At 36.4% G+C, this 26,861-nt stretch overlaps 1 protein-coding gene across 5 annotated transcripts in view; it reads left to right on the plus strand.

Annotated features, from left to right (window-relative positions):
• CDIN1 (CDAN1 interacting nuclease 1) overlaps positions 1 to 26,861 on the plus strand; it is a 259,336-nt gene that overhangs the window by 53,573 nt on the left and 178,902 nt on the right. For all 5 annotated transcript variants that reach the window (XM_068535327.1, XM_068535309.1, XM_068535299.1 and 2 more), the window contains exons 2-5: positions 3,929 to 3,974; positions 4,866 to 4,930; positions 12,580 to 12,640; positions 16,009 to 16,081. In XM_068535327.1, coding sequence (XP_068391428.1) covers positions 3,929 to 3,974; positions 4,866 to 4,930; positions 12,580 to 12,640; positions 16,009 to 16,081 — 245 coding nt within the window. The remainder of the gene's footprint in view (positions 1 to 3,928; positions 3,975 to 4,865; positions 4,931 to 12,579; positions 12,641 to 16,008; positions 16,082 to 26,861) is intronic.

A 26,861-nucleotide genomic window follows, 5' to 3' on the forward strand; every position in this document is an offset into this window, starting at 1 on the left:
ATCTTCTTAGGTTGGTTTACTGCTTCCCGAGTTCCAGAAGTAATATTCATTTTGTTCAGAGGATTTCAAGCCCATTAAAGTGTAGACATTGACACATCATAGATTCTATAGCAAAACGAGCTTGAAAGTTGAATAAAAACATTTATTTCTTTATGGTCTTTTTCAGAAGTTGGGCACTTGAAAGAGGAAGAACTTAAAATATAAAGTGTAGTATCTTCTTCCTGAAGGTTCTGCTTGCTTTAAGTCTCCACCTGGGAACATCAAGACTTCCCCCTTGTAAGAATGTTGCTTTGCAGCTAAGTCTGTGCTAAGTTCTGCTCTTAGTCTTTGCTGCACCCATTCAACTCCCTGATGTTCATTTTCTCTAATATCCTTCAGGTTATTGAGTATCTTAGCTGGATGGGTGTGTAGACACGTTGAGTTAAATACTATATGGGGCACTGGTTTGTTGCCTGTTTACATACCTGGCATTTGAAGTTTTGAATGCAATATAACATGAGGGTAATCAGTACCCCATCAATGTTTAAAATCTGTATGGAAAAGTCATTCACACATAGCAATTTATGATCTCTAGGCACATCAGTTTAGTGACACAGTGACAGTCAGAGGAACAATTTTAAGGAAGCCAAATACAGTAGCTGCCAGCCAGGAAGAGAATTAGAAAGTATAAAAATGGACAGCCCCTTCCAAGTATTGTGTCCTGTACAGGTGCCGTCGTGATAGGGCACCCTGTCTCCGAGCCCTCCCTTGATCGTGTCTCCTACTTCCTGGGCACATAGGAAATAGAAACCTTTCCTTCCTCCCTCCCTCCCTTCCTCCCTTCCCTCACTCCCTCCCCCCTTCCTTTCCCCCTCTCTTCCTTCCTTCCTTCCTTTAAAAAAAAAGGACGTGTTATTACTCAAAAGGAGTATGGAAGGCAGTCACTTCAATTCATGGTCTTGAGCAGCTCAACAGTGTCCTCAAGGACCCCAGCTCCTTCCATCTCCTGTCGCGTGTCCTCGGTGTGTTGGCTTTGTCCTCATGCTTCTTTGCCTGTTTCCCCATTGCTGCAACATGACTCGTGCTGCTCCGTAAAGCCATTTGTCACTCGACTCAGACGAGGTTTTACATAGCTAGTGTAGGAGTCTCCTCACGTGCTCTTTCTTCTTTTCTCAGACACCTGCAGGGTGAGGAGCTTAATATGGGAGGGTAGCATGGGAAAAAAACACAAAATGATCTTTGAAGAGACTTTGGGCATTTGTGCAAATTAAGTGACTGTATTTTTGAATATGTAAATGGAAAACACATGTATGCTAAGTGACAAGTGTATGCTCCAAAGTCTTGAAATATGTGAGGATTCAGGGTATGATTTACTTCACTAAATCCCTAGAAAGTATGTGAGCACTTGACAATGTTCTGATTTTTGCTTTTTCGCATGTATATGTTGAAAGTTTCCTCTAAATCAATTCCTGTCCACTTTAATGTTTTTATTTTGGAGGCATATTTTCCCATACCCATGACCTCAGGACACTGTGGATGCTCAGTGAAAACTGCTGATGGACTGACTGTGATGTTTAAGATAAGCCTTTTAGTTACGCAGCATTTTCTCCTCTCTTCCTCTCTAGCCAGAAACCATATTCTTTGTGAACCTAAGGAATGTTGAATCTAAACCGTAACTTCTGTGGCTCTTGCCAATCAGATCAAACAGTAGGGGAAACTGCAGCGGGGGGCAGGCAGAGGTGGTGAGTTCTTTGAAGCTGGACCCTCGAGGTCATGATTTCTCCACTCACCAGTCTTTTGCCTTGGGATCCCTCCTCAGAATCCACACACTGGAAGAGAGTAACAAATAATACACACTGGGGTCAGTGTCTTAGTTGCACTAAAACTACCCTCCCGTTCTTTATGTTGTGAGGCTTGTTCACAACGCTCTTCTGTAAGCTTAGCACACACAGGAAGAGAGCGTTGACTGACAAACTACCTAGCAAAGATCAGTTCGTTCTCTGCAGCTTTGTCTGGTCAGCCAGACCCAAAGCCTTTTGGACCCAAGTCTGTCTTTCTATTTTACTATGGTAAGTCATTTTCTCTTTTTAGCTCTAGCCAGGGTTTGCCCCCAGTGTAAACTGGAATTTTCTCTCTAACCCTCTTGGCCGCTGAGAAAACGTGTTGCTCCATAGGCTATGTCCATGGTTTTAGCTGAAATGAATTCTGAGCTGTTTAAGACAGTTTCCTGATTGAAGGCATTATCTTGTCCTCAGTTTTTACAGTGCTCTCAACTCTTGACCAACTTCTCACTTTGAACTGTTTATTCTTGGGCTTATTCCTTCTGCTGTCTGTTAGTCTTCCCTTTCTGAGCGTCTACCATTATCCTTTTGTTTTATTCAGTTTAGTTTCCTCCTCATTAGTCATTGGTCCCTGACTTGCCCATTACGTGCACATTTATTTCCATCATACTGAGACCAAGAGACTGACATTTTGCCTTCCATTAATTGGTTAACATAAATATATTTTGCTGTGCAATGAGGAGGGCTGTATTTATTGTACATAAATATCTAACATAGTGACTTATTCAGTAGTTTATAAAGATTTGGGTTTAACTTTGCCATTTTTTTTCAGGAGTTGGTTGTCAGCAACCCTACTAGGGTATGTGATTTGCATATGAAGCTCAGGCAAGCCAGGCATAATAGGAAGATTTTATACATAGAACTGGCTTTTTCAAAGGTGGCTTCCATTTTTAGAGACATTGAAAAAGTTATAATGGATATATAATTTTATTCGATCATTTCTCAGTACTTTTGAGTCATTAAAACAGTCCTTTAGTAATTATTGGTTTTCCTTGATAAACATTTATGGTGTTTTTTTTAAACATATTCTTTTGTAATCTAATAAGAGTGGAAAGGGGTTAGAAGCCAAATCTGTAATGACATGCAAGAGATGACAGTTACTGACAGTGAGTAAAGAAATATGGTGTCATTGCTTTTATTTCATACTCTCCAAATTACCTGTGATGAGCTTAAGCAGTCTCATTCATGAATAGAAAAATTTTAATTATTCACAGTGCTTTGGTGTACTATAAAAGCAGAATTATTAACACTGTAATTTGTTCGGATAGCATTTGGTAGGAAAATATATCAGAAATAATTAATTGTTTTCAAGATATGATAAGGCAGCTGTATCTACAGGGGGCAATCAAAAAGAATAGTAGTGGGCTATTGATTGCTTTTTAGAGAAAAAAAAAATTCTGTTCCATTTCTAAATGTTAACAATTGCAAGAGGAAAATTCCCACTTGGGAAGAATGTTTTCCAGGTTGCTTTCATTGCCAGGTGTTTGGCATTGCATGGAGTCTTAGATGAATAAGGCTTATGGCAGTCTTAGGGAATGCTGTCCTCAAGGACCTCAGCTTTCTGCTCTGAAAGCTTCTATTTTCAAAGCAGGCCAGTATCGGTGGGAATGTTCCGGTGGTCTCTGTGCTACTTCTAGTGAAGAGCGAAGTTTCCCCCCCTTGAATCTGAGAGACCTACAGAAGAGGATACCTACCTGCTGACAAAATAAATTTCAGAATGTTGCCAGTGAATGAACTGCATTTTCTACTGTTTATGGGATTTAACTATCATTTATCAATGGGGATAAACCGTGCCTCTTTTGGTCCCTTTTAACCTACCTGCATGGTACAGATATGATTTATAATCATTCTAAAGTTTAAGAAAATCCAAATCATATGATAGTTTGCTTTGAGACCATCCATATTTTCCCCTTTCCCTTTTTCTGTCTCCTTGACCTAGCAGCAGGAAGCCTTTGTTTGAGGTGTTCATCTGGAACAACTTTTCCACACTTGTTTTCATGTTCTGTTAGATTACAGGGCAGCAGGCCTACCTTTGAAGCTCCTTTCTCTTTTGTTTCTTTGCCCGTGCACTCCAGTAATTAACTTTGTCCTTCTTTTATTTGTTCCAGTCAATCGCAGGCCACTCTGCTGAGCATCTTCTCCCAGGAGTACCAGGTTAGAAGTTTTCTCCTTTGTGAGGGTTGACAGGTGCCTAATTGAATGATGAATGTCCCTTTATTTCTTTGTAATTGAACTGCCAGCTCTCTGATTGGGTTGGAGGATATTCTCCTTTCCACATCGAGCACCGCCTGCGTCTCAGTGGAGGCCTGCCAAGCCTACGCATCCATCTGTCTAATAACATCTAGCCTTTGCTTATTTGGTGGACCTGTAATAAATTATGCTAAACCATTATTATTCTGACAATAATAATTTCCCTGTGTTGCGTGGTTCCATGTGCTAAATGTTTGCTGACTTGCACTGTCAGTGCCGCTTTCCATTGCTGACAGAGATGATGATAAATGACCATTGCTGGAGTGGCAGAAGGCAAGAGAGGCAGAAAATGGAGTCATTTATCATGAGATGACAGGTGTCAGTCAAGTGGCAAGTCTCTCTGGAATTACTTTTTGTAGTTTTCAAATAAGTTGTTTTTAAGCAATGTTCTTCCTGGTTAAAAATGGCAATTGGATTGTAAAACTAGAGTGCAGAGGACTTAGATGGAATTGAATTGAGGGAAAATTAATACAAAGGTTGAAACAGGGAACAAGTTTTTCTTTGCCCTCTACAACCCTAAGCAAACTTAATTTAGATTCAATTACTATGACCCTGTTGGCTTTTACATATATACTGTACCTTGTGGTACAGTCTGGAGACATCCCAGCCACGCAATAGAGATTAAAATGCATAGGTTCATAGAGTAGAAGGGAAAAAGGATCTACCACCACCCAAATCCCCAAACTGTTATTCGGTTTGCCCTTTATGTTAGACATTGGGATCAAGAAATGTGTCATTTTTGTTCTTGAACCTGATCTGTGACACAACATAAAAATCTTTTTTATTTTGTTTCAGAAACATATTAAGAGAACACATGCCAAACATCATACTTCGGAAGCGATTGAAAGTTATTACCAGAGGTATGACCTGCCTGCCCCACTAGAGGGTATCATAATACCTATTAATTGTAATAATAATTATGAATAAATTAGATTAATAAATTGATTTTCTATATAACATTCCAAGGTATCTTGTTTTAAGTCTCTTATTTAAGACTTCAAGTATATTTTTTTTAAATTCTCAAATACTCTGTTGTATGGATTTAAAGAATATGGTGAGACCATCTTAATTTACATGTGTGTGAAATCTTTACTATGTAAGAAATTGTTCCAGTATTAGAAAATCTCAGTTGGATGCTTGAAACTGATTGTAAGCGCATATCTTGGATAGATGCGTTATGTTCATGCATACGTATATCTACACGTATATGTGAAAGTTCTCAAACCAGTTTTGTTTCTTATTTAAATCAGCACGTTGAAAAGTATATTAGAAAATAAGATTAAATTTTGGTACAGTTGTATTTTGCATCGTCAGTATTGGGTTAGCCAGCAAAAAAAAGATATAAATCAAGTAAGGACATATGGAGACACATAATAATGTACAACTGTCAGATTTTTTTTTTTTTAATTTTTATTTATTTATTTATTTATTTATTTTTAATTTATGGCTGTGTTGGGTCTTCGTTTCTGTGCGAGGGCTTTCTCTAGTTGTGGCAAGTGGGGGCCACTCTTCATCGCTGTGTGCGGGCCTCTCACTATCGCGGCCTCTCTTGTTGCGGAGCACAGGCTCCAGACACGCAGGCTCCAACTGTCAGATTTTAAGAGGGGTTTATATTTTAAAAGGAAAGTCTTGAGTATTGAATCAATAACATGATGTTCAGGAGATATTTTAATTTCAGCCTAATTTATTATAGTTCCCAACCTCTTGCTCTGAAACAAAAAGAATCTTTAAAATAGCTCCTTTTTAAAAAAATTTAAAAAAATTTGGCTTTGTAATATGAGTGAATAACTCATAATGGTAAATGGTTATGGTTTGCATTAGAAATTATTTGTTGCTTTCTTAAATATTTTAAGGGCATACTGGAAAGGAAAACAGTTTGAAATATGCTCTTAAATTATTACACTTAAGATTGACAGAGCGGGGCTTCCCTGGTGGCGCAGTGGTTGGGAGTCCGCCTGTCAATGCGGGGGACATGGGGTCGAGCCCTGGTCCGGGAAGATCCCACATGCCACAGAGCAGCTAGGCTCATGCGCCACAACTATTGAGCCTGCGCTCTGGAGCCTGTGAGCCACAACTACTGAGCCCACGAGCCACAACTACTGAAGCCCACACGCCTGGAGCCTGTGCTCCTCAACGGGAGAGGCCACCGCGGTGAGAGGCCTGTGCACCACGGCGAGGAGTGGCCCCCGCTCGCCGCGACTAGAGAAAGCCCTCGTGCAGCAACGAAGACCCAATGCAGCCAAAAATAAATGATGATAAATAAAATAAATATTTAAAAAAAAAAAAAAAAAAGATTGACAGAGCAATCTTTCTGTGGTGAGAGTGACACCACTGATTTTAGATGAATGATTTTTATGCACGAAAATTCTATGAATTAAATGAATATGCAGATAAAATATTGGTATTATGTTTCTGTAAAGTCATTTTTTTTTAAGAATTGAGTGTTTATTGAAAAGTTATTGAAGTTAGATTTTAAAAAAAGTATTCACTATGCCATAGTGGTAAAAGATATATTCTGCTTTGAGTAGAAGTGTCTGTTAAAGAAATATACATGCGTACACAAACACACACACACACTTTTATATCTAGGAGAGTTACTCTTTAAGAAGTCTTTGTAAAGTTTGAATTGATTTATTCAAAAGTCATAATCTCCTCAGTGAAATTAACATTTAAAGTCATAATCTAAATCATACATATGAAATTGAGAAAGGCCCATGAAGTGCTGTGAAGCCAACAACTGCTTTGGCAACCAGACTCTCCACCGAAAGACTGAAAAGTGGCTCAAAATACAAAGTGTCAAAAAATACATTCTTATTTATAAAATTTATAGTCTTAGGCTTTCATATAAAAGTATGGTTCTATTCCAGATTTTAAGGCCCAGTTAAATAAAGCATTTCCTAGAAATTTGGAGATTTGCTAACAGGCCATGGGCTGCCCTCTAATAATCATTTTTTTCATCGTAAAAAGGCCGTTTTAATTAGATGATTTCTAACATCTCTAAATGCTACTTTTAAAAAATTTAGTTTCATTAAAAACTATATTTGAGGGGCTTCCCTGGTGGCACAGTGGTTGAGAATCCGCCTGCCAATGCAGTGGACACGGGTTCGAGCCCTGGTCCGAGAAGATCCCACATGCCGCGGAGCAACTAAGCCCGTGCGCCACAACTACTGAGCCTGCGCTCTAGAGCCCGTGAGCCATAGCTACTGAGCCCGCGTGCCACAACTACTGAAGCCCGTGCACCTAGAGCCCACGCTCTGCAACAAGAGAAGCCACTGCAATGAGAAGCCCGCACACCACAACGAAGAGTAGTCCCCGCTCGCCGCAACTAGAGAAAGCCCGCGCGCAGCAGTGAAGACCCAACGCAGCCAAAAAATTAAATAAGTAAATAAATTTATTTATTTTTTTTAAAAAAAGTATGTTTGATTTCTGAAGTATGAACATACTTTATTGGATTACCTGGTTTAGGCCAAAAACAAAGATCTTTAAGTATGGTTACTCGAACAGTTGATTCGGTAATAATGAAAATATAGAAACATACTTGTATTTCTTTAAGTTTAGTTAAATGTGAGAACCTCAATTACTTTGAGGAGTCACGACATTTGAAACACAATCTTGAAGTTAGGCTGTAATGGACCGACTAATAGGAAAGCAGTCTGACTAGTTTCTTATTTTACCACCCCGCTTCCTGACTTTTCTGCCCTGCACTTTGTGCTTGTAGACAGGCTGTGTTGTTACCTTTCAGATGATTTGACCTCACAGGTCTCTTGTTCTAAATGTGCAGGTTGAATGTCCCTGTATTCTCTGTGGTAAATTGGCCTTGAAAGGTTTTTGTTTCCCAGCTGATTAGAATAAAGGCAAAATTATATCAAAACATACTTAAGCAGTTTGACAATCTCAACAATTTCTTCCTTTTTTTTTTCTTTTATAAAAGTAATTCATGCCTATTGTGAAAATTAAGTGCATTTTTAATGGTATAAAAAAGAAATGAATGGATTGCCCATAATTGTGGCACCCATAGATAACCACTGGTGTTTTTCGTTCCAGTCTTTTGTCAATCCATTTTTACATAGATGAGGTCATCCTATATATGCAACTGTGAATTCTGAATTTGATACTTGGAAAAATATATATGACATGATATTATTTAGAAGAGAGCGTTTTGTAAACATTTTATTTTATTACTTTATCATATGAAGGTATCATAATTTACTGAATTATTCCTCTGTTGAACATATATGTTTCCAATATTCTGATATAAATAATACTGTGATACACATTTTGGTGCATAAGTCTTTACATTTGAATTAGTCTCTTAATATTTCTGTAGATGGAATTACTGGTGCAAACAATGAGCATTTAATGATTTTGTTATATGTTGTCAAATAACCATCTAGAAAGATAGTAATGGTTACATTTCTACTAGCAATATCAGAGAATTCCTGTGTCTCTGTATTCTTGCTAGCATTGAGATGTTTTCAATTCAGAATTTGAAGTCTGTATTTAAGACCATACAATCCACAGCGTGATTCCATCATGGTTAACTGAAACTTCAAAGTATCCAAACAACAGTAGAAAATGTTTTCCTAAGCTTTTGAATTACTGAGGAAATTTCCTCAGTTCTTCATGTTGTGTGTGTATAGACACAGCTTGTTCATGTTGAAAAGAACTCTCTATTCCTTCCCACTGTACTAATGGCATTTTAGTTCTAAACAGGAAACATACTTGGTAAAATTTATTTAGATTTATCTAGATCAGTGCACATGGGCATATATGTGCACACACACATATACACAAACACACACAAGTTGGTCAACTTTACAAGTTTCCTCATCAATAGCAAAGTTTAGAAATACTGTCTCTCATCTCCTCCCTTCTTTCAACACACACTGTTTGAGGGGCCAGCTTTATTAGCTTTGGAGAATCAGACCAGTTGGATTTTATTCAGATGTTCACATGGAAAAAAGGTTAGTTCAAATATGTTACTGATATCACGTGATACAGATAGTTTCTAAAAATTTGAACCACGTTTTTGTTTAATTAGCACCCTTTACTTTACATTCACTGTGTCCCATCTACTATGCTAGGAACCAAGTATAAGAACCACAATACCTGTCCTCAGCTGCTCTGTTAGTGGGAAAATAGTTGCATGCATGGAGATGGATTCCAGAGATTTTCGATACAGAATCAACAAAGGTGGTATTCAGATGTAAGCTTAGTGAAGAATTTTGGTAGATTTTTCAAGTTTTACCATTATAGTTGTAAAAAGATTAAGATTAAATAAGTTTGCCTTATATTTAAAATCAATACATATTATTTTTAGCCTTAGATGCTAATAGATCTTTCACACTCAAAAAACATCATAAAATGGACCTTCTGGGAAGATATTTTAAGGATGGTTTCACCCACGAGATATACATTTGTTAGTCCTCCTGTGGCAAAGCTGGAGGATGGCATGCAGTCTATGCAAAGTAATTTCAATTTGCAAATAGGCATCAGGAAGGTAGCCCAGGTCACCTTAGTGTAGTGTTCAGGATTACATCTTTATATCCCAGTTACAATTCAGATCTTTGCTAAGGACCTGTTGGATGAAGGTTCAACATTGATTTGTGTAGCCCTACCCCAAGGAGGGAGAAATAACCCATTATAATTGTGTGAATAGTCTATGCTGTAAGTTTGCACAAGATGTTTTGAGGATGGAGAGAAGGGTAGCATTAGGAATTTCTGATTATGACCTTACTGAATGTTTTCTGTAATTATCATGCTCCTTTGATTGCATATCTAAAAATTTGAGTAAACCTGATCTGTCACTTGATATGGGGGACAGTTAAAGTTCCCAGAAAGGACAAATGCAACTTCAGATTAATTTTAACTTAATTTCTTTTCCCTAGCACTTCTGAAGTGTTATAAGGTATAGGTGGGAAACAAATTGGAGAATAAATATATTTAGAAGCAGGTCTACCCTTTTCAGCATATGAGGACACCTCAGTAGGCTTTGGGAGATCAGCGGTCCATTTCAGAGATTTACTGCTTACCAGCTAGGGGAGCCCAGATGGGTTTCATCAGTACTCTGGAGTTTGGTTTCTTTATATGACCAACTGGGAAGAGTAATCAAGCTCATAATTAGGAATTTCCACTGTATTAAGTATGAACATGCTTCAAATATTATATAGACTATACAGATATAGGGGGCTAATGTTGTCGTTTGACCAACTCCTGTTTCTTTAAACTTAATAGAAGTGTTCTATTGGTCATTACCAGGATTGTGATTGATGCAGCATTTATATGAAACCATATAATTTGGACTCAAAATGATAGTTTCCAGGCACAGGCAGTGATCTGGGGTCTAGCTGTTCTTTTTCATTCTTTCCAAATTAACCCCTGAGAAGAGGTTCTGCTCTGGTCTCACTAGAGCCTTTCCCAGTCCTCAGATGGCCCAGGCATATTCCTGACATTTGCACTTACTGTTCTCTTGCTGGGAATGTTCTTCCTCTCTTGACTTGCTGCTTTCCTTCTTGTGGGTTTCTACTTCGGTGTCACTTCCTTAGAGAGGGGCTTCCTGACCAACCCATCTAATTTATATTATATTGTAGCATATGTTATTATTTTATATATTTATTTCTCTTTTTCTTCTCTGTCTCTTCACTGTTATGTAATCTCTGTGATGGCAGGAACCAAAGAAGTTTTGTTCCCTTCTGCTTCTTCAGAACCTGGAATAAGCCCTGACAACTAGTTAGCTCTCAAAAATATTTGTGGGATAAATGTATGTTAATTAGAGAGTTGTAAAGATATACTATTATCAATATAGGCTTAAATACCCTGACTGAGAATCAGAATGCTTAATGAATGTGCGCTCTGGTTAGTTGCTCCGACTTGACGGAACTGATTGTTCCTTGAGCAGACCTATCAGTGCAATGGAAGTTCTGTAAGTTGACACGAAGGTCTTAGCTGACCTATTTCCCAGGGATCTTTCTCTAAACCATACTTGTCTTGTTTGTTTTTATTTTTGTTTTGTTTTTCCCTTGCTCCTGAAATGAAAGTACTTATTTCCCAGTTAGATTCCTAAACAATTTATTCAAGAAAGGGCCAATAGATGAAAATGGATTTATTAGAATTACTTTGAAGTTATAATAATCCTGAGACTTTCCCCACCTTAAATAATTTGATTTTATTCCACTTCATTTATTGGAAATCATACATCTTTATAAGCATACCTGTGAAATAATGTAATTTAATTTAGTATTTGCTTCTGGCAGTTACAGGGAAGACCTCACCTGTTGACTTTGATTTTTACTATCAAACAAATGTTGTTAGTTTATTCAATCAAACAGTATACTATAGAGAAAATGTTCATACTTAATTTTATTTTCTTGCCTAAAATGGCTTTTTAAAATTACTTAGGTACTCGTTTATTAGAGAAAAAAATATGTATTCAATATTACAGTATAATCACCTATTATAAGCCAAGAACCATGCTAGGCATAATAAATTGAATAAAATGAAATTTTTCTACCTTCATGAGGCTTTCAGCCTTACAGTCGGGATGGGTTTGAGATGGACAAGTAACTCAGCAGATACAGTGTTCTGGGCTAAGTGATGGAGAGATGAACAAGGCGCTCCTGGACTGCACATGAGGGATACTTAATGTTCTCCCAGGTCAGGGTGGATGAAAAAGGTGACACACAAGCTGAATCAGGAGTTATCCAGGTGAAGGGCTGGAGTGGGGAACAGTGACTAGAGATGAGGCTGGCTGAAGAGAGTAGGTAGGAACCAGATTATGAAGATCCTTACGAGAATTTTTAAGTGGTTATAATTTAATCTTGAGATTTAATGTGGGGCTTTTGAAGTGTTTTAAGGAGGAGAATGGTATGTTCAGATTTTTGTTCTAAAAAAAATCACTCTGGCTTCCATGTCTTGGATGAATTTGGGGAGTTTGTTTGTTTGTTGTTTGTTTTGCAGGGTTAGGGGATGAGGAGAGCTGAAGGTTATGACAGAAATGCAGAGCAGATAAGATGATGGCTTGTATTACCTATTAAAGGTGTGCTAACCCACTGATGAAAAGTCTGTTCCATTTTTTTCCTAATAAGGTGTCAACCAATGCTATGAACTAAAAGTAAATAAAAAAGTGATATGCTTGCATGGATGCGTTTTTCAGGAGTAAACTTATTTCCTTCCCATGAGTGGCTGTGGTATAGATAAAGCCAGGGTGATAGGGATAGTTCTTTTCAAAATCACCTCTGTGTTCACTTTACATGTTAGGAGGTGAACACAAGGGACACCTGTGTACTCAGACCTCCTGTCCCCAGCTTCAGTTAGTTAGTTGCCAGTGGTTTTGAGGTAAGTTGTTTTTGTTATTCTTTTCCCTTCAGTGCTTTCCTATGACAGTAGCATACTTTAACTAGAGTTGAGCGTGGCATTTGCCCAGGAGAAACATGTACACACAGGGTATGCTGACAAGTCTATGCTGGCCTTTTCTTGTCACTGCATTACCACTTGGCTTTGTCTTGTCTAGGTATCTGAATGGAGTGGGGAAAAATGGAGCTGCCCCAGTACTCCTGGAGCTAGCCAATGAGGTAAAGTTATTGTTATTATTGTATTTAAACTTACATAAAACCTAAGGGGCCTATCTAGAGTAGCTTTGCTTAGAATTATAATTAACCTTAAAAAAAAAAAAGATTTTGAAATGCAGAGCAGATAAAACATTTTATCTTAGATGCAGTAGACATTTAAATTGCTCCCTGGTCTCTTTCAATAATTGGACCAAGAACTTCATATATTAATAAATCAGTTAACATAATTAGTCTACTTCTTTTAAAGCACATGTGTAAACAGCTTCGTGAGTTTCTTATTTTGTGGGAAATTTCAACCAAACAGCTCAGGACATGCTCTTCTTTAGATGTGTTGTCTTAATTTAGTGTGAGACATACCTGTGTCAAGTACAGAGATGTATGCCAAGAAAATCTATGCTGTCATAAAAATGAAGAGAGAAATTGTGTACCTAAAGATGTAACATTTACTTGATTCATTTATTGTTGTTGTTGGCAAACTTTTATTATAATAAAAGATACATGCCTTCTAGAAAAGCCTTTCTTTATGTGAAGAAGCATACTCTTCTTATTAACACCAAGCATGAAGTGATTTATTGAACTTATCTGTTAACTCTTATCTGCTTCTGTTTGGGGAAACAAATAATAGTCTTACATTTAAAAAAGGAAACCCCAAAGACTTCCCATGAATGAAGAAGCTGTAAAAAGTTCATAATAGCTGCAGAGAGCGTACAGAAAAAATAAAATATTTAATTCTGAAACTTTAAAATATTTATCCACTGTAATAAGAGCAATACAGTATTTAGTCTGACTTGGAACTGCTTATGCAAACCTCATAGGGATGGAATGAAATGTACACTATTTTTGTGTTGCATTATAATGGAAAACATAGAAGCAAGGCAGAAAATGTGTGTTTGCATTAAAGATGACTAGGTACTGTGAGCATTAAGTATTGCAGTAGCAGCGAGTTCTCCATGTATATTAGCAGGGAAGGATGGCTTCTCTCACAGCTTCTGTCTGCTGTGCACCACTACAGTCAGCCAATGAGTAATTACCTATAAGTTACTGGAAGGTTTTAATAGTCTAGGCAATGTCTACACAATCTGATAGGATAGTTAACATATAGAATGAATTTCTCGCCTCCTCCTAGCAAAACATCTATTGATATTTTATTCTTTTTTTTTTTTTTTAATTTCTAGAGCAAGGTGGTTTTTAAATGTCTCCAGACTTCATTATTAGTCGATTCTATTAGCAACTTGAAGTATCTGAGCTATAACTAATTCAGAATTTAGTGATTGTCCTTTATGAGAAAGAAGAGTGTTCTTTATGAAAAAAAAAAAGCATTCTTGATACAACATCTAGAAAGAGTGTAATGCAAATGTGGTAGCCATTTTTATAGATGATATTGGTGGCATAAATTTTATATAGTAGCAATTTATATTCATTTGAATTTTTAATGGATATTTCTGTTGAGCTTATTAGCTTATTTAGCTGACCTCAACTTCCATCCTCTGGTAATGTGGAAAATTTTAACCCACTGACACATTTTCTCCTATATCAATAAACCTGTTATTTACCATGAATATATAGTAGTGTTTAATCAAAGAAAATAAATAGTTATTTAAAGATGTTTTCTCTCCTTCGGCTGCGGATTAGTACAGAGATAATAGCACTTTCTGAGAGATTGCTAATGCATTAGGGAAAGTTGGGAATGACTGGTACCAGATTATGGCTTCTAAACAACCAAGCTGCCATTTTTATATGATAGTTAATACCTAAATGACATATGCTTGCATCTGGTGACAATTGATGCGATGGTAATGCTTTATGAGTCACTATATATTTAATCAGTGAAAACTGTAAAAATTGATGAGAAATATATAACATTGATGTATTACAATGTGTAGCAGCTCTCTTAAATAAGAACAAATTTGATTTGGAGGGTAGGGACTCTGTGGTCGTCATTGGTTTTATAAATATCTTAATACTAATTTTCCTATTTCAAGGCTAAAAATGAACATTTTAGGAAATCTTGCTTTGTTAGTAATAATAAGATCAGTCATTCTGTTTTCTCCACACAAATATTTTCAAGTGAGATTTGAAGCACTATGAATTTTACTTACATGCTAAATTCTGACATGAAGCATGATGGCCCTATTTCAGAGAAAGATGGACACATGATTAATATGAAAATTAGGGAGATGCAAGTACCTGAACTAATAAGGTAGTCCTTATTCAGGCTGGACTACCTTCAGTAATTTCACCATTTTTCATGTGTCAGCTCTGATGTGGGTTACTAGGAATAAGCAGCTTCGTGGAAAGCATTTCTTTCTACTTGGGGAATTTAAGGGCATCCGAGTACATACATATTTGAAAAAACTGTTCATACAAATGAAGCCAGCCTTTTTGTCTAGTTACTAAATCAAGATAAAATTTTGGTATGAGTACAGGACTTGAAAACCTGTCAAGAAAAAATCATGGTGATAATATATGAGGAACATTTGCTGTCTTACACCTAAGATAAAAGACTTGTTTTAAGGGAGCATTATTACTCCAGAAAAACACACACCTATTTTCTGGTGAAATTAAATCAGTAGTTAATAAGGGACCTGAGAACCAAAAAGAAGACAGTAGGTTTCCAAAAGAGTAGATGCATTTTTATTTAAAATGACTGTTGGATTGAGTATTCCCTATTTTCTGTTTGAGCCTTTATAAAAAAGTTACCTCCCTGGCTTCTGTACTAGCCTAAGTAACATTTCAGATAAGCCTAAGGATGGTGATCTTACAGTGCAAGTATTATTATTATTGTTTTTATTATTAATATCTCCATAATCTAGCTATTTTATTCTATTAAACAAGGTATTTTATATGTAAGGACCTTACCAAAATTTCAGTCAAGTCTTTAAAGATAAAATAAACTAAAATCAGTAAAATCCATAGTTTTAATGGCTAAGGACGTTTAATTTAGTTTCTGAAAACAGTCGCTAACAAAAGGGATATTTATTTGAAATTGCATTCAAAACAATGTAAATATAGACAGTTGGAAAGAAAAAAGGATAGTTAGAATAAAAAAATAATATTGGCCCATCAATGGAAAAAATTGAGAAAAGCCCATTGTACAGTTTTAGAGGAATAGGTACTATTTTTAAGTTGTTCCATTCTTTTTCTCCAATATTATATTCAGTAATTTGTCCTATTTATTCTTTTCAACAGCATAGATCATACTTGTTATAATTTTATTATGATAGAAGCCACCAAGAGTAGGAAAGATTTTAATGAATGATGCTTGTTGTGGTTGATTAAAATTGACTTCATCTTCAGTATTGACAAAATATTGGAATATCAACTGCTTGCACAACTTGACAGTTTTAATTTTCTATTTCTGTTTTGTGAAGGTGGACTATGCACCCTCATTAATGGCTCGGATTATACTGGAAAGGTTTCTACAGGAGCACGAGGAAGCTCCACGTGAGTTACCTTTTTTCTAATAGCACTCTTTTCCCCCCTTCCCCCAGTTTAAAAATAATTTACGCAGCATTTCAAGTCACTTAATGAGAGCCAGATTCCAAAACGGCTATCATGAGCAGTTAATGACAATTAAATGAAATATAAAGGACCACCCACAACTTAAATACTCTTCAGAATAATGCTTTCTTCTTCTTTGTCTAAATTCTACATTCACCTCTCCATTCAGCAAAATAGACAATGTGTATGAAACTCAAAAATTGATTCATCTTTCATATATAGAACAAGATACATCATTTAAAAAACCACTGTCAGGAACTGGCTCTAAAAGAAACATTCATCCTTTTTATTTTAATTCAGCAAGACTGGAGAAATACTACTTCCAAATGCAGAAGTGAATTTCACTGGTCTTCGTACAAGAAAATAAAAAATAAAAAAAGTAAAGAATAGAGCTACAGGAGGAGGTTCAAGCCTAAATTAATTTGCCACTGAAAAAATACATTTTGTTATTTTCTCTGTGTCAACTGCATGATTAAAACCGGCTGTTAAGTGAGCTCTGGGGATGTGCTCGTAAAAGATTTATGAGTAATATTCAATGTGATATTCAAAGTGAGTCATGAATATCAGGATAATTGCTCTCAGTGCTGGCTCTTTTACTAGGCAGGAGTTTGTCAACTGCCCCATAAATATTTGCCTAGTCTCATGTAAAAAAGACAATTTCATCTTCTGCATTTTTATTACCTAGTGTAATGTTTACCTTTGGAGCTTAGCTGTGGTAGAATAGGTAAAGAGCTTTGGAATATGCTTTATGCATATAATCTTCCCCATTTGAAAGTAGAAGATAATACCTACTAAAATATCATTCAGTAGTACATGTTGGATTCTTATTTTTTTATTTTTTGTCAGGGACTTCTCCTTTGATTTTTCTTTGAATCTGCAGTTATCAGTGACTGGTGGCCCAGTTACCCTGTGAAGGTTTCATTTGAATGAATTAAGTACTTCCCCTAAAAATTCAATATCATTTCAATAGATGTAGCCTCTAAAGTAACCTGCAGTGATGCTTCATGAGGAAATCACATGATGTCAGAATGGTATGGTTTCGATTTAATCAAGAAAGAGATTAAAGTGGATGTGTGTTATTTTCAACTTCGCCGCAGCACCGCCATTTGTCAAAGTCAACCTTCTGATTGCTTTGGACCTACTGCTATCCAGGTCTTGTCAAAATAGTAGTCAGCATAGTCAGAAGCAGGTAGACCGGCCTATAAAGAACAGTAGCCCACACAGTAAAACAGAATTCATTGACTTGTGAATTACGAAGTTAATAGGTTGATCATAAATTTTGTAGCCATTAATTTATCTTTATAACACTGGCACGTCTTCAGTACATTCTTCTTTTTATTTTGTACCATTTTACATAGTAGAGTTAAATAGTACTAAATATAATTTTGATGTATACTATATATCAGAATTCCTATAATTCCAATGCTAGGATTAAACGTTTTGCATGAATACACTGGAGAAGGACATGAGCATTTTTAGAAACATATCAAGGAAAGGGTATTTCAAGAATGTGGCTTCTTGGAAAGGAGGCAAATGTAAATATTGTATGCTTGAATTACACTATGATTATGTATAATCAAATAACTGTATTTTGAGGCTTTTTCTTTTAAAATTGGTTGGGTTAATGGCTGTTTTACTGTGAGTTGTTACAGAGTCAGATATTTTTTTGCCTTTTAAGTAAAATCGTGACAGATATTTGATGTTATTTTTAATCATCATACTAGGCTATTGTGAAGCCACCTTTTTAACTCCGTACTTGCCAGTAGGCTGACGGCCAGTCAAAAAAGCTATTTAAATATTCTTCTGGACAGAAAATCATTTTTTAAATCATTTTATGATTAATGACCAACCATTATGAGAGGTTTATCATTTTAAAAAGTAACAGAAAATGTTAAAATTATTGCCAGATTGTAGAATTCATTCAGTTTGCTGATGACGCTGGGTTGTCTTCCTTTCTTCTCTTTGTCTTTCTCATCCCTCTTCCTTCCTTTCTTCCTTTTTTTTTTTCCCCCTTAAAGTAAAGAGCTTTAAGATACTGTGGCTTATATTCTGACACTTTCTTCCCCTTCACAGCAGCGACCTGGCTGGCCTTTGGCAATGAAATTCAATGCACATGGCTCCGCAGTCAAATCATCAGATTTCCCTGTGTGTATATTAGAGTTTTGTACTGTGTTTCCATTATGAAACAATGCGGGGATAATTGTCTTTGGTAGCAATTAGCTAACAGGTTTGTTCAGTGCTATTGGCACAGGCATCCGTCATCCCCTTCCCTGAGCACACTTTTTGTCTAGTGTGGATTATGGGGATCAATAGAATTCTATATAGGGGAAATCACCTCGGCTTTAATGAGCTGCAAGTCTCAGTCAGTCTTGGTTTGTATTTTTAATTTTTTCCTCTTAAAATTAGAAATCAGGGGAAAAAATCCTATTCCTTTGGGAGTGGAGAGTACTATGTACGTACTGTTGCTTCCACTGGATCAATGCTCGGTTTTAAATTGTTTTTTCCTTCTATAAAAAAGTATAGTTAATAGCATGGGACGCATAAGTCGTGTGATTTCAGTAACATATTTTAAAAATATCTCCTCTTAAGGAGTGCTGTTGGGTTTTTTGTGGGATAATTTTTAGAGTATGATATGTATATTCTGCTCAGCATCTCAGTAGTTAAAAAGAGACCTGAGTGGCGCTTTGATAACAGACAGTTTCGTTGTACTGATTTTGTGGTTGCCCCTGGTTAAGTCATGTTTTACAGTCTTTTAGGATACTTTGATGTTGTACTGTTGCTTACCCTCCCAACAAAACTAACGTATTGATAGGATAGGTATTATGGAGACTGAGTTCCAGAAAGGATAAGTGACTTGGCCATGATCCTATAGTTACTACTACATAAAGCTGTCCCTAGAGCCCAGATTCCAAAATAACGTTGTTCAGTTATATTGAATTGAGTCGTTTTTCTTCCTTCCAATTTAGTTTAGTGAAATTGACTCACGTTGTGCCATTTTCTTCTCCCCCTAAAATCCTTACGGACTCTAAAGTCAGTTTGTTCTGAGGGAGAATAGTAGTAAGCATATCTTTGGTTTTCTGTGGCCTCCAAACAGCCCAGGTGAGGCAAAGGAGGCCAATTTACAGGTGAGGAAACAGACTCTGCGGAGTTTGTGAACAGAACTGGCGGTAAAGTGCATGGTGGTCTATGGTGGTGCTGGTACCTGAATCCAAGACTTCCTGCTCCTAGTCAACAGCTCCTTTTACTGCATTATGGTGAATGAAGTAGCAGTTAGAATAATTTTTGGGGAAATGCTGTCAGAATAGGATTGCAGGTTTTCCTGTCACAGTACAGACCTGAGCAAAAGCAGGAGATGAAGCGTTCTTTACTCTCATGCCATCATGTCGAGTGATTGAGCCCTACCCCATTCAGTAGTCTTTCTTCCTAGCGTGGGATATTACCAACAGCATTTTAATTAATAACGAGTAGTGGGTAGACTACATTTTGGGCTGGTTTCTTAAAAAGTGAAAGCCCCTTATATTTTGAACAAATCCTGTAAATATCAACATACATTTTTGTTTCCTGTTTTGTATCATGTTTTTAATTGCACCAACAGAGAGTAAAATTGGAAAGTGATCACCAGTGATAGACTGAGTTGCTAAAAAAAGCCTGAATTTTAATTCCATGTTTTATAATCTATTCCTGGGATCTCACCTTCCCATCTTAACTTGTTCAGGAAGGCTAGAGATTGTCTTTTTTTGTAATTGTTTAGTGTTCCCCAATTTTAGTGGATGTCCTGCTCCGTGTTAAGTCTCAAGTATTAAATGTGTGCATGAGTGAATGAGTGAGTGTCACACTAAGCACGGTGACTTTCTCCTAAGAGTCATACTACAGATAATCCTGTTTATGGAGATTTTCTTAAGTGGAGTAGATATGAAAATGGAAATATCCTTAAACAGGAGAAGATTATCTAAATGTTTACAGTTCTTCCATGAAAATCTTCCATGTAAAAGCTCTTTTTAATAGAGAGGCTGGCATTATAATAAAATTATGAGCATATTGACGGTTCTTGAGTCTGAATATAAGGCAAATTAAAGTTTCTGAAGAACCTTTGGGAAAATACCTCCGTTCACATTAAAAACTGATGGTTTTGTTTACTTCCTGAAGATTTTATACAGCTTTTCTTAGCTTTCTTACATATAGCAGTATATCCTCCCTGCTTTCGGATATCCCACCATTAATAGTAATATCCTTTTAAAATAAACAATACAGTTGAATGAATTTGCAGTGAGGATGAATGTTTTGTAGAATTCCAGTTTACTCTCTTGGTTTTCCTAAGGGGATGTGCTCTTCTACCTAATATGTGTGTAATTACCCCTCCCCCCAACTGAAATAGTTTTCCCCAGTGGAATTATTAATTTTTGTTCTTAATTTCATTAAGGTCATTAAAAAAAAAAAAAAACTGGTTTAGAGCTTTGGGCAGTGTGCCAGGCATCAGTACACAGTATACTCATCTTTAAAACTCTAACTTTAATAGAAGAAAGTGTAAAAAAAGCATTCCGTACGTATTTGGATCTGAGTAGACATTGAGTGGTCCCTTACTAACAATACTGGAATATTGATTTCTTTGGAATTCATGTTCTTCATTTTTCTGCAGTATGTCCAGAGCTATCTGAGTGCTGACTATGTTCTGGGCACTACGTTAGTTGCTATAGCAGGTGGAAAGAGACATAAAACTCATAGCCTTTCCATCAGAGAATTCTCAGCTTAGTGGGATGTATGAAGCATGCACATAATAATTATCATTCTACATGTGCTTTTAGAGGCAAAAACATGCTGGAAGGAGTCAATGGAAAGATATGTTCTGGTTTGTAGAATTAAAGAGACTTTATGGATTGGGGGACTATAGCTGCAGAGGAATATAATTGAAGACAGAGAGCTGTGTGAACCAAGTATGAGGTCTGCTTAAGAAGAATCCAGAGTCACCAGCTGAAAGCTTGTGTGTACAGTCTTGGTGGGAATTAAAGCTGGACAGATTCAGTTAGAAACATATAATGGAAGATACTGAATTTGAGACCTAGGAGTTTATATTTAAGTTAGCAGGCAATGGAAAGCCATTGATGGTTCTAAATAGCAGAGTGCCAGGATCAGAGTTTTCGGTTTTTTATGGCAGTGCTTTTCAACAAGACAGAGGTGAAATATATCATTTGGACCAGGTGGTAACTAGGATTCCCAACACTTTTCTGTAACTCCCCTTCCGCTCTTCCACTCAAGAAAATATATTGGAACACATTGACGAAGAGTAATATTACTATATAAATATGTAAATCAACTTTCATTTATTAAAAGAAATACATTTACTTTATTATAAATTACTTGCAGTACACTTTATAACTGATCATGACAGAGAGCCGTGTATTGTGACAGCAGTCAAGAACAAAGGTTGATTCTTTTTCTCTCAAAAGATGAAATGCATTAGAATTGTGCCTGTGTTGTTTTCTCCCATTTAGTTTTAAAGCCTCGGATGCCAATTTTTACCTCAGTATTTAGAGTTCCTTTGAACCTAATTAATTCATTCTTTCTACAAAAGAACTTCTGAACCTCAAATTTGCTTTTTCTTCTATAGTTGAAGTGCCCCATAATCCCGCTTTCCATGAGTAGCTAATGTCTTGTCTCCCACTGTATTTCTGCCACCCTATCTACTGGCTTAGATCTCTTTTCAGTTTTGATCCTTTTTCATGTCTTTATTTACTTATTACCTGCTTAAGGCAATTCAGGTAAGCAATAATAATAATATCTGATAGTCACATAGCACATACTATATATGCCAGGTACTTTCTAAGAGTTTACTTAATATTGGGTTATTTAATCCTCAGAACAACTTTATGAGACAAGTGGTAGTATTATTCCCATTTCCAGATGAGACAACCGAGGCACAGAGATCTTGAGTGTCTTGCCCCAGGTTAAACAGTAATTAGTGACAATATGATTTCAGAGCCCAACCTCTTAATGATTATGCTAAACTGCCTCCCTAGGAAAAAAGTATTTTGTCACAGAACTCTGTGTTATGAAACGTGTATAGCTAAATAGTTTTTCACATGAGTCGGAAAACTTTGAGGTCAACACTGAAGTTCACAAATGTTATAGCCTGGGCATAAACTCATCAAATTTCCCGGTTTATCCAAAAAGAGGTCTTATATTTTTCTGTAAATCTCAGACTTTTAAGTGCCTGTGTAATTCATTTACTTATGTCATATAGCACTATATGTCTTTATAAAAAGGAGTTTTAACATATAAGTGCTTAACCTTTACTTCTTAATGATGATCTTTTAAATTGTTATTGTGCTGACATAATTAGGTGTAACACCTAAAATGCTTTGTGTGTATAGCTATAAAAAGAAAGTAATGTGATCTAGGACTGACAGTAAAGCTGTATCTAGGAAAAAAATCCTATGGAAGGTTGAAATTGAATGTGGTAACTGCAATTATCTAAAAGGAAGTCTATTACCTTATGATAAAACTGTCAAAATAATGATTGGGTACTCCCACAAATTGTTCAGAGAATCAATAAAACCAATATTACGTCACGGTTTGAGAATTTAGGAATTCCACTTTCTCCTAATTCATGAGAGAATGCTAATATATTTAAGAATGAGATAATTGTACAGTGTTTTTCTCGGTTTATTTTCCCTGCTTCATTTTGTAAGCAGCTCTTATTAGAGTAAATATTTTTGCTTGAGTAGCTTGATGAACAGTGTTCTGGGAAAATCTGAATAGTATTTATTCATTAACCAGATAAAAATGTACAGACAGTATGAGCTACTTCCTTTTGCCATACAGGGACATAAAATGCAACATTTTGAGTAGATCTCCTTTGTTGATGGCAGATAGCTTCTGCTTCATTCAGGGCCCCATGCATTGACCTTTGGGATCATAGTCAATCTGTGATGTCATTGTATATGAGCTAACCTTTGTATTTTAATGGGGATTATCAAATTATTCTTGCTAAAACTAAATTGTGTAGATTGGTAAATGATTTATCTTCTTCACTAAGCCACCTAACCTCCAAATTATAATTTTTGTCTTTCATCCTAAGACATTGTATATAACTTATACAGGAATAAGTTTTGGTGGACTGTTTTCCTTGTCTTGGTTCATTCCCTGATCTCACATTCATAAATGTTTGTTGACTTGAAATACATTATTTTGTTGATAATGTACCTACCATTTACTTGTTGAGTAAGTAGCACAGGAGTATGGGGCATTTCAACTCTAGGATTGAGAGGAAATTTTGGAATTTTGCAGGTAAATCCTAAAGCATTGGAATAGAACTTTATTCTTTAAAAAAGTTTTGATATGTTTTATTTGACCTGTACAACAAATATTTGACATAGATAAGGCACACGTTATTTTACAGTTTTATAAATGATAAACAGTGCTCAGGATAAATGACCAGCCTAGTCTGTAGCTAGAGAGGGCAAGAGTTGGGGCTTGAACCCAGATCACCCAGGCCCACCTGCTCCTCTGCTTACCCTCATTGTGTGTCTAAATGCCCAAAGGAATGAACAAAAGCAGTGAGCAAGGAAAGGGACCTAGGTCTTTTGATTTCAGAGTCATCTTTTTTCCATTATCTAATGAATGTGAATTAATAGCATTGTTTAGAATATTACCCAAGTGCTTAGCTTCTCTTAGTGTCAGAGAAGTTTATCTCTTTTCTACCTAAATCTTATCTGTTACAGTTTGTGTATATTTCCACTTGTTGAGTTGGAATCCCAGTTTGATCCTATACTAGCTGTCACCTTGATTAACTTCTTTGGGAGCCATGGTTTGCTCTTCTTTAAAACTGGATAACGACATCTACCTTTCAAGGATATACAGATTAAGGATGATTATGTAAAGTATGTAGCATGCTGCTTGGCACATAGTACCACTCAAATGATAGTGACTTTTGTAGTAATAGACAGTGATATTCCAATACTTACTTGAAACATAGGAAGGAATTAATTTACCCTTCGTCTTCTTTAAGTACTCTTGAAATTCCAATTCTCTGATCATTGTGGAGATCCTGAAACCTCTTGAAATACTTTCTGTGATGTTCTTTATGGGGAGAAGTTCATTATCGTCTCATCAAAGCTGCATAGAATGGGAGGATGAACTCCCATCTCTTGAGTTCTCTTACTAATTAATTTTATCTTGTAATAACAAAACAGCATATGGATGGTCTATCTCTGTACTATGGAAATTTAAAAGCTTTTTTTTCTGCCATAATCATTCATAATTATACCTCCTCACACTTCAGGAATTCTTTTAGCCGAGACTCTTTCAAAAGCAATGGGAGTTGGGTTTTTGGTGGTAATGGAAGGGTTATATTTCTCATGAGGTCATTTCTGGGGGCAGAAAGCCCACTGGAAAGCTTTTACTTTTTTAAATAAAAATTTTATTGAGATACTTTTAGATTTACAGAAAAGCTGCAAAGATAGTACATTGCGTTCTCCCTGTACCTGTCACTCAGTTTTAGTTACCCCTAACATTGTAATTTTATATTACTGTTTTACATTTGTCAACACAAACACAGATAATTGTCAAGTAATTGGTACATTACTATTAGTCAAACTCCAGACTTTATTTTAATTTTACCACTTTTTTTAGTTAATGGCTTTTTTTCTGGTTCAAGATCCTGTACAAGGTCCCACATTACATTTAGTTATCATGTTCCTAAATCTCCTCTAGTATGTGACAGTTATTTAGCCTTTGCTTGTTTTTGATGACCATAATGCGTTTGAGGAATGTTGATCAGGTATTCTGCATGTCTCTCCATTTGGGTTTATCTGATGTTTTTCTCCTGATAGGACTGGATTGTAGGTTTGGGGAAAGAATACCACGGAGGTGAAGTTCCCTTATCATCATGTCATATCAACGGGTACATGATACCAATATAACTTGTCACTAGTTATGGTAACCTAAGTCTCTTGGTTAAGGTGGTAGTTGCCAGATTTCTCCACTGTAAAGTTGCTATTTTCCCCCTTCCACACTCTGTATTGTGTAGAAGCAAGTCACTAAATCTAGCCCACACTCAAGTTGAGGAGGGAGATTAAACTCCACCTCCTGGAAGAAGGAGTATCTAGATGTAGTATTTGGAATTCTTCCGTAAAGAAGTTTTATCTCTTCTCTTTATTTGTTTAATCATTTACAAAAACATATTCATATATATATACACTTGCGTATATTTTTAATTTGAGTTATATTCGAAGTAGACACCTTTCATTTAGATTCGGGTGTTAAATTTGTGCCACACATTCTATCATTGATCTCAGTGATGAAATTACTTAGTATCAGTCCCAAGTAAAGCCCTCTGCAGAATGACTGATAAATTTTCTTTGGTTACATCTCTCTTCTTCATAAAAAGAGGCCCGTCAGTGCTATAATAAGTATCAAAAATAAATTTCCTGATCTAAATTTTCACAAATCTGTTCTATTTATGAAAAAGTACCTTTTTGTTTTGTTTTTGCAAATCAACTAGTTTTGATTATTAGGGACAACGCTTTTGAAGTGAAGAAATCAAAATAAAGGTGAATTCTTTTTTAAAACCTGGATCTAATTTTGGTCTTTTCCGTGCTTCAGTCACCACTCTTCCATAAATTATCAAAAATGCTGGTCAGTCAGAGAATACCTCTGTTTAGAAGGTATTCGGTGGGCAGAGTGTCCTATGGCCTATTTGACTTATTTGAGCTAGTGGGAACCTGCTGTATTGCACAGGGAGCTCAGCTTGCTGCTCTGTGATGACCTAGATGGGTGGGATAGAGTGGGGGCAGTAGGAGAGAGGTCCAAGAGGGAGGGGATATATGTATACATATAGATGATTCACTTCGTTGTACAACAGAACTAACACAACATTGTAAAGCAACTATACGCCAATTAAAAAAAAAAATCTTGTTTCAATCTTGCTCTTCTGCATTTCCATTGTAGCTGTTCCTGTTGAGTTTTCAGACTACCAATGAACATTTGGTAAAGAAAAGTACGGCTTGTTTAAGAACATTCCTTTAAATGATAAGTTGCATGTTTAGTTGCTTCAGGTTAAATTTTCAGTAGCAGGGAAGAGATCTTTGTGCCTCTGGGGATGAAGGAAGTAGGCTGCACCATTCACAAAACCATTCGTCTGTTGCATGTCCTTTGAGTCAACACTGGCATCAGTGATGTTCTTTGTCTGAGGCTGTTGGCCTGGCTTTCTGATTGGAAGGTAGAAAACTGTATCTTTAGCAGAAGTATGAAAGGCAAAAGAACTGGGGGAGATGAGGTCAACAAAAGGGTGACAGTGGGGCAGATTTTGCTTTTAAAATTCTCTTATTTTTTAATCAGATACTCTGACATATTGTGTGTGTGTGTGTGTGTGTATCTCTCTCTCTCACACACACACACACACACACACACACACGCACACACACACAATATGTGCTCTCCACTCTATGGAAAGCTGGGTCTTCTGGCTGAGTTGTGTCATCCGCCCTCAAGAAGCTTATGCTCTACTACGGAGGTAAGATCCTCACACAGACTCATATTCAACTTAGATCAGAATTATTACACAGCAAACATATTAACTACTTTCTTCTGAAATTTTTTGTGCTTGTGACAGATGTGTTTGACGTCTCCACAAACTGAGCCTAGGGTTTTGTGCAGTAATGTAAGCAAAGTGGAATCACCTTTGGGTCTAGGACAAATTTAGGATATATCATCCTTGTTTTCTTCT

Source organism: Eschrichtius robustus, chromosome 1 (assembly GCF_028021215.1).
Source record: "Eschrichtius robustus isolate mEscRob2 chromosome 1, mEscRob2.pri, whole genome shotgun sequence".
In the NCBI taxonomy this organism is placed as follows: Eukaryota; Metazoa; Chordata; class Mammalia; order Artiodactyla; family Eschrichtiidae; genus Eschrichtius; species Eschrichtius robustus.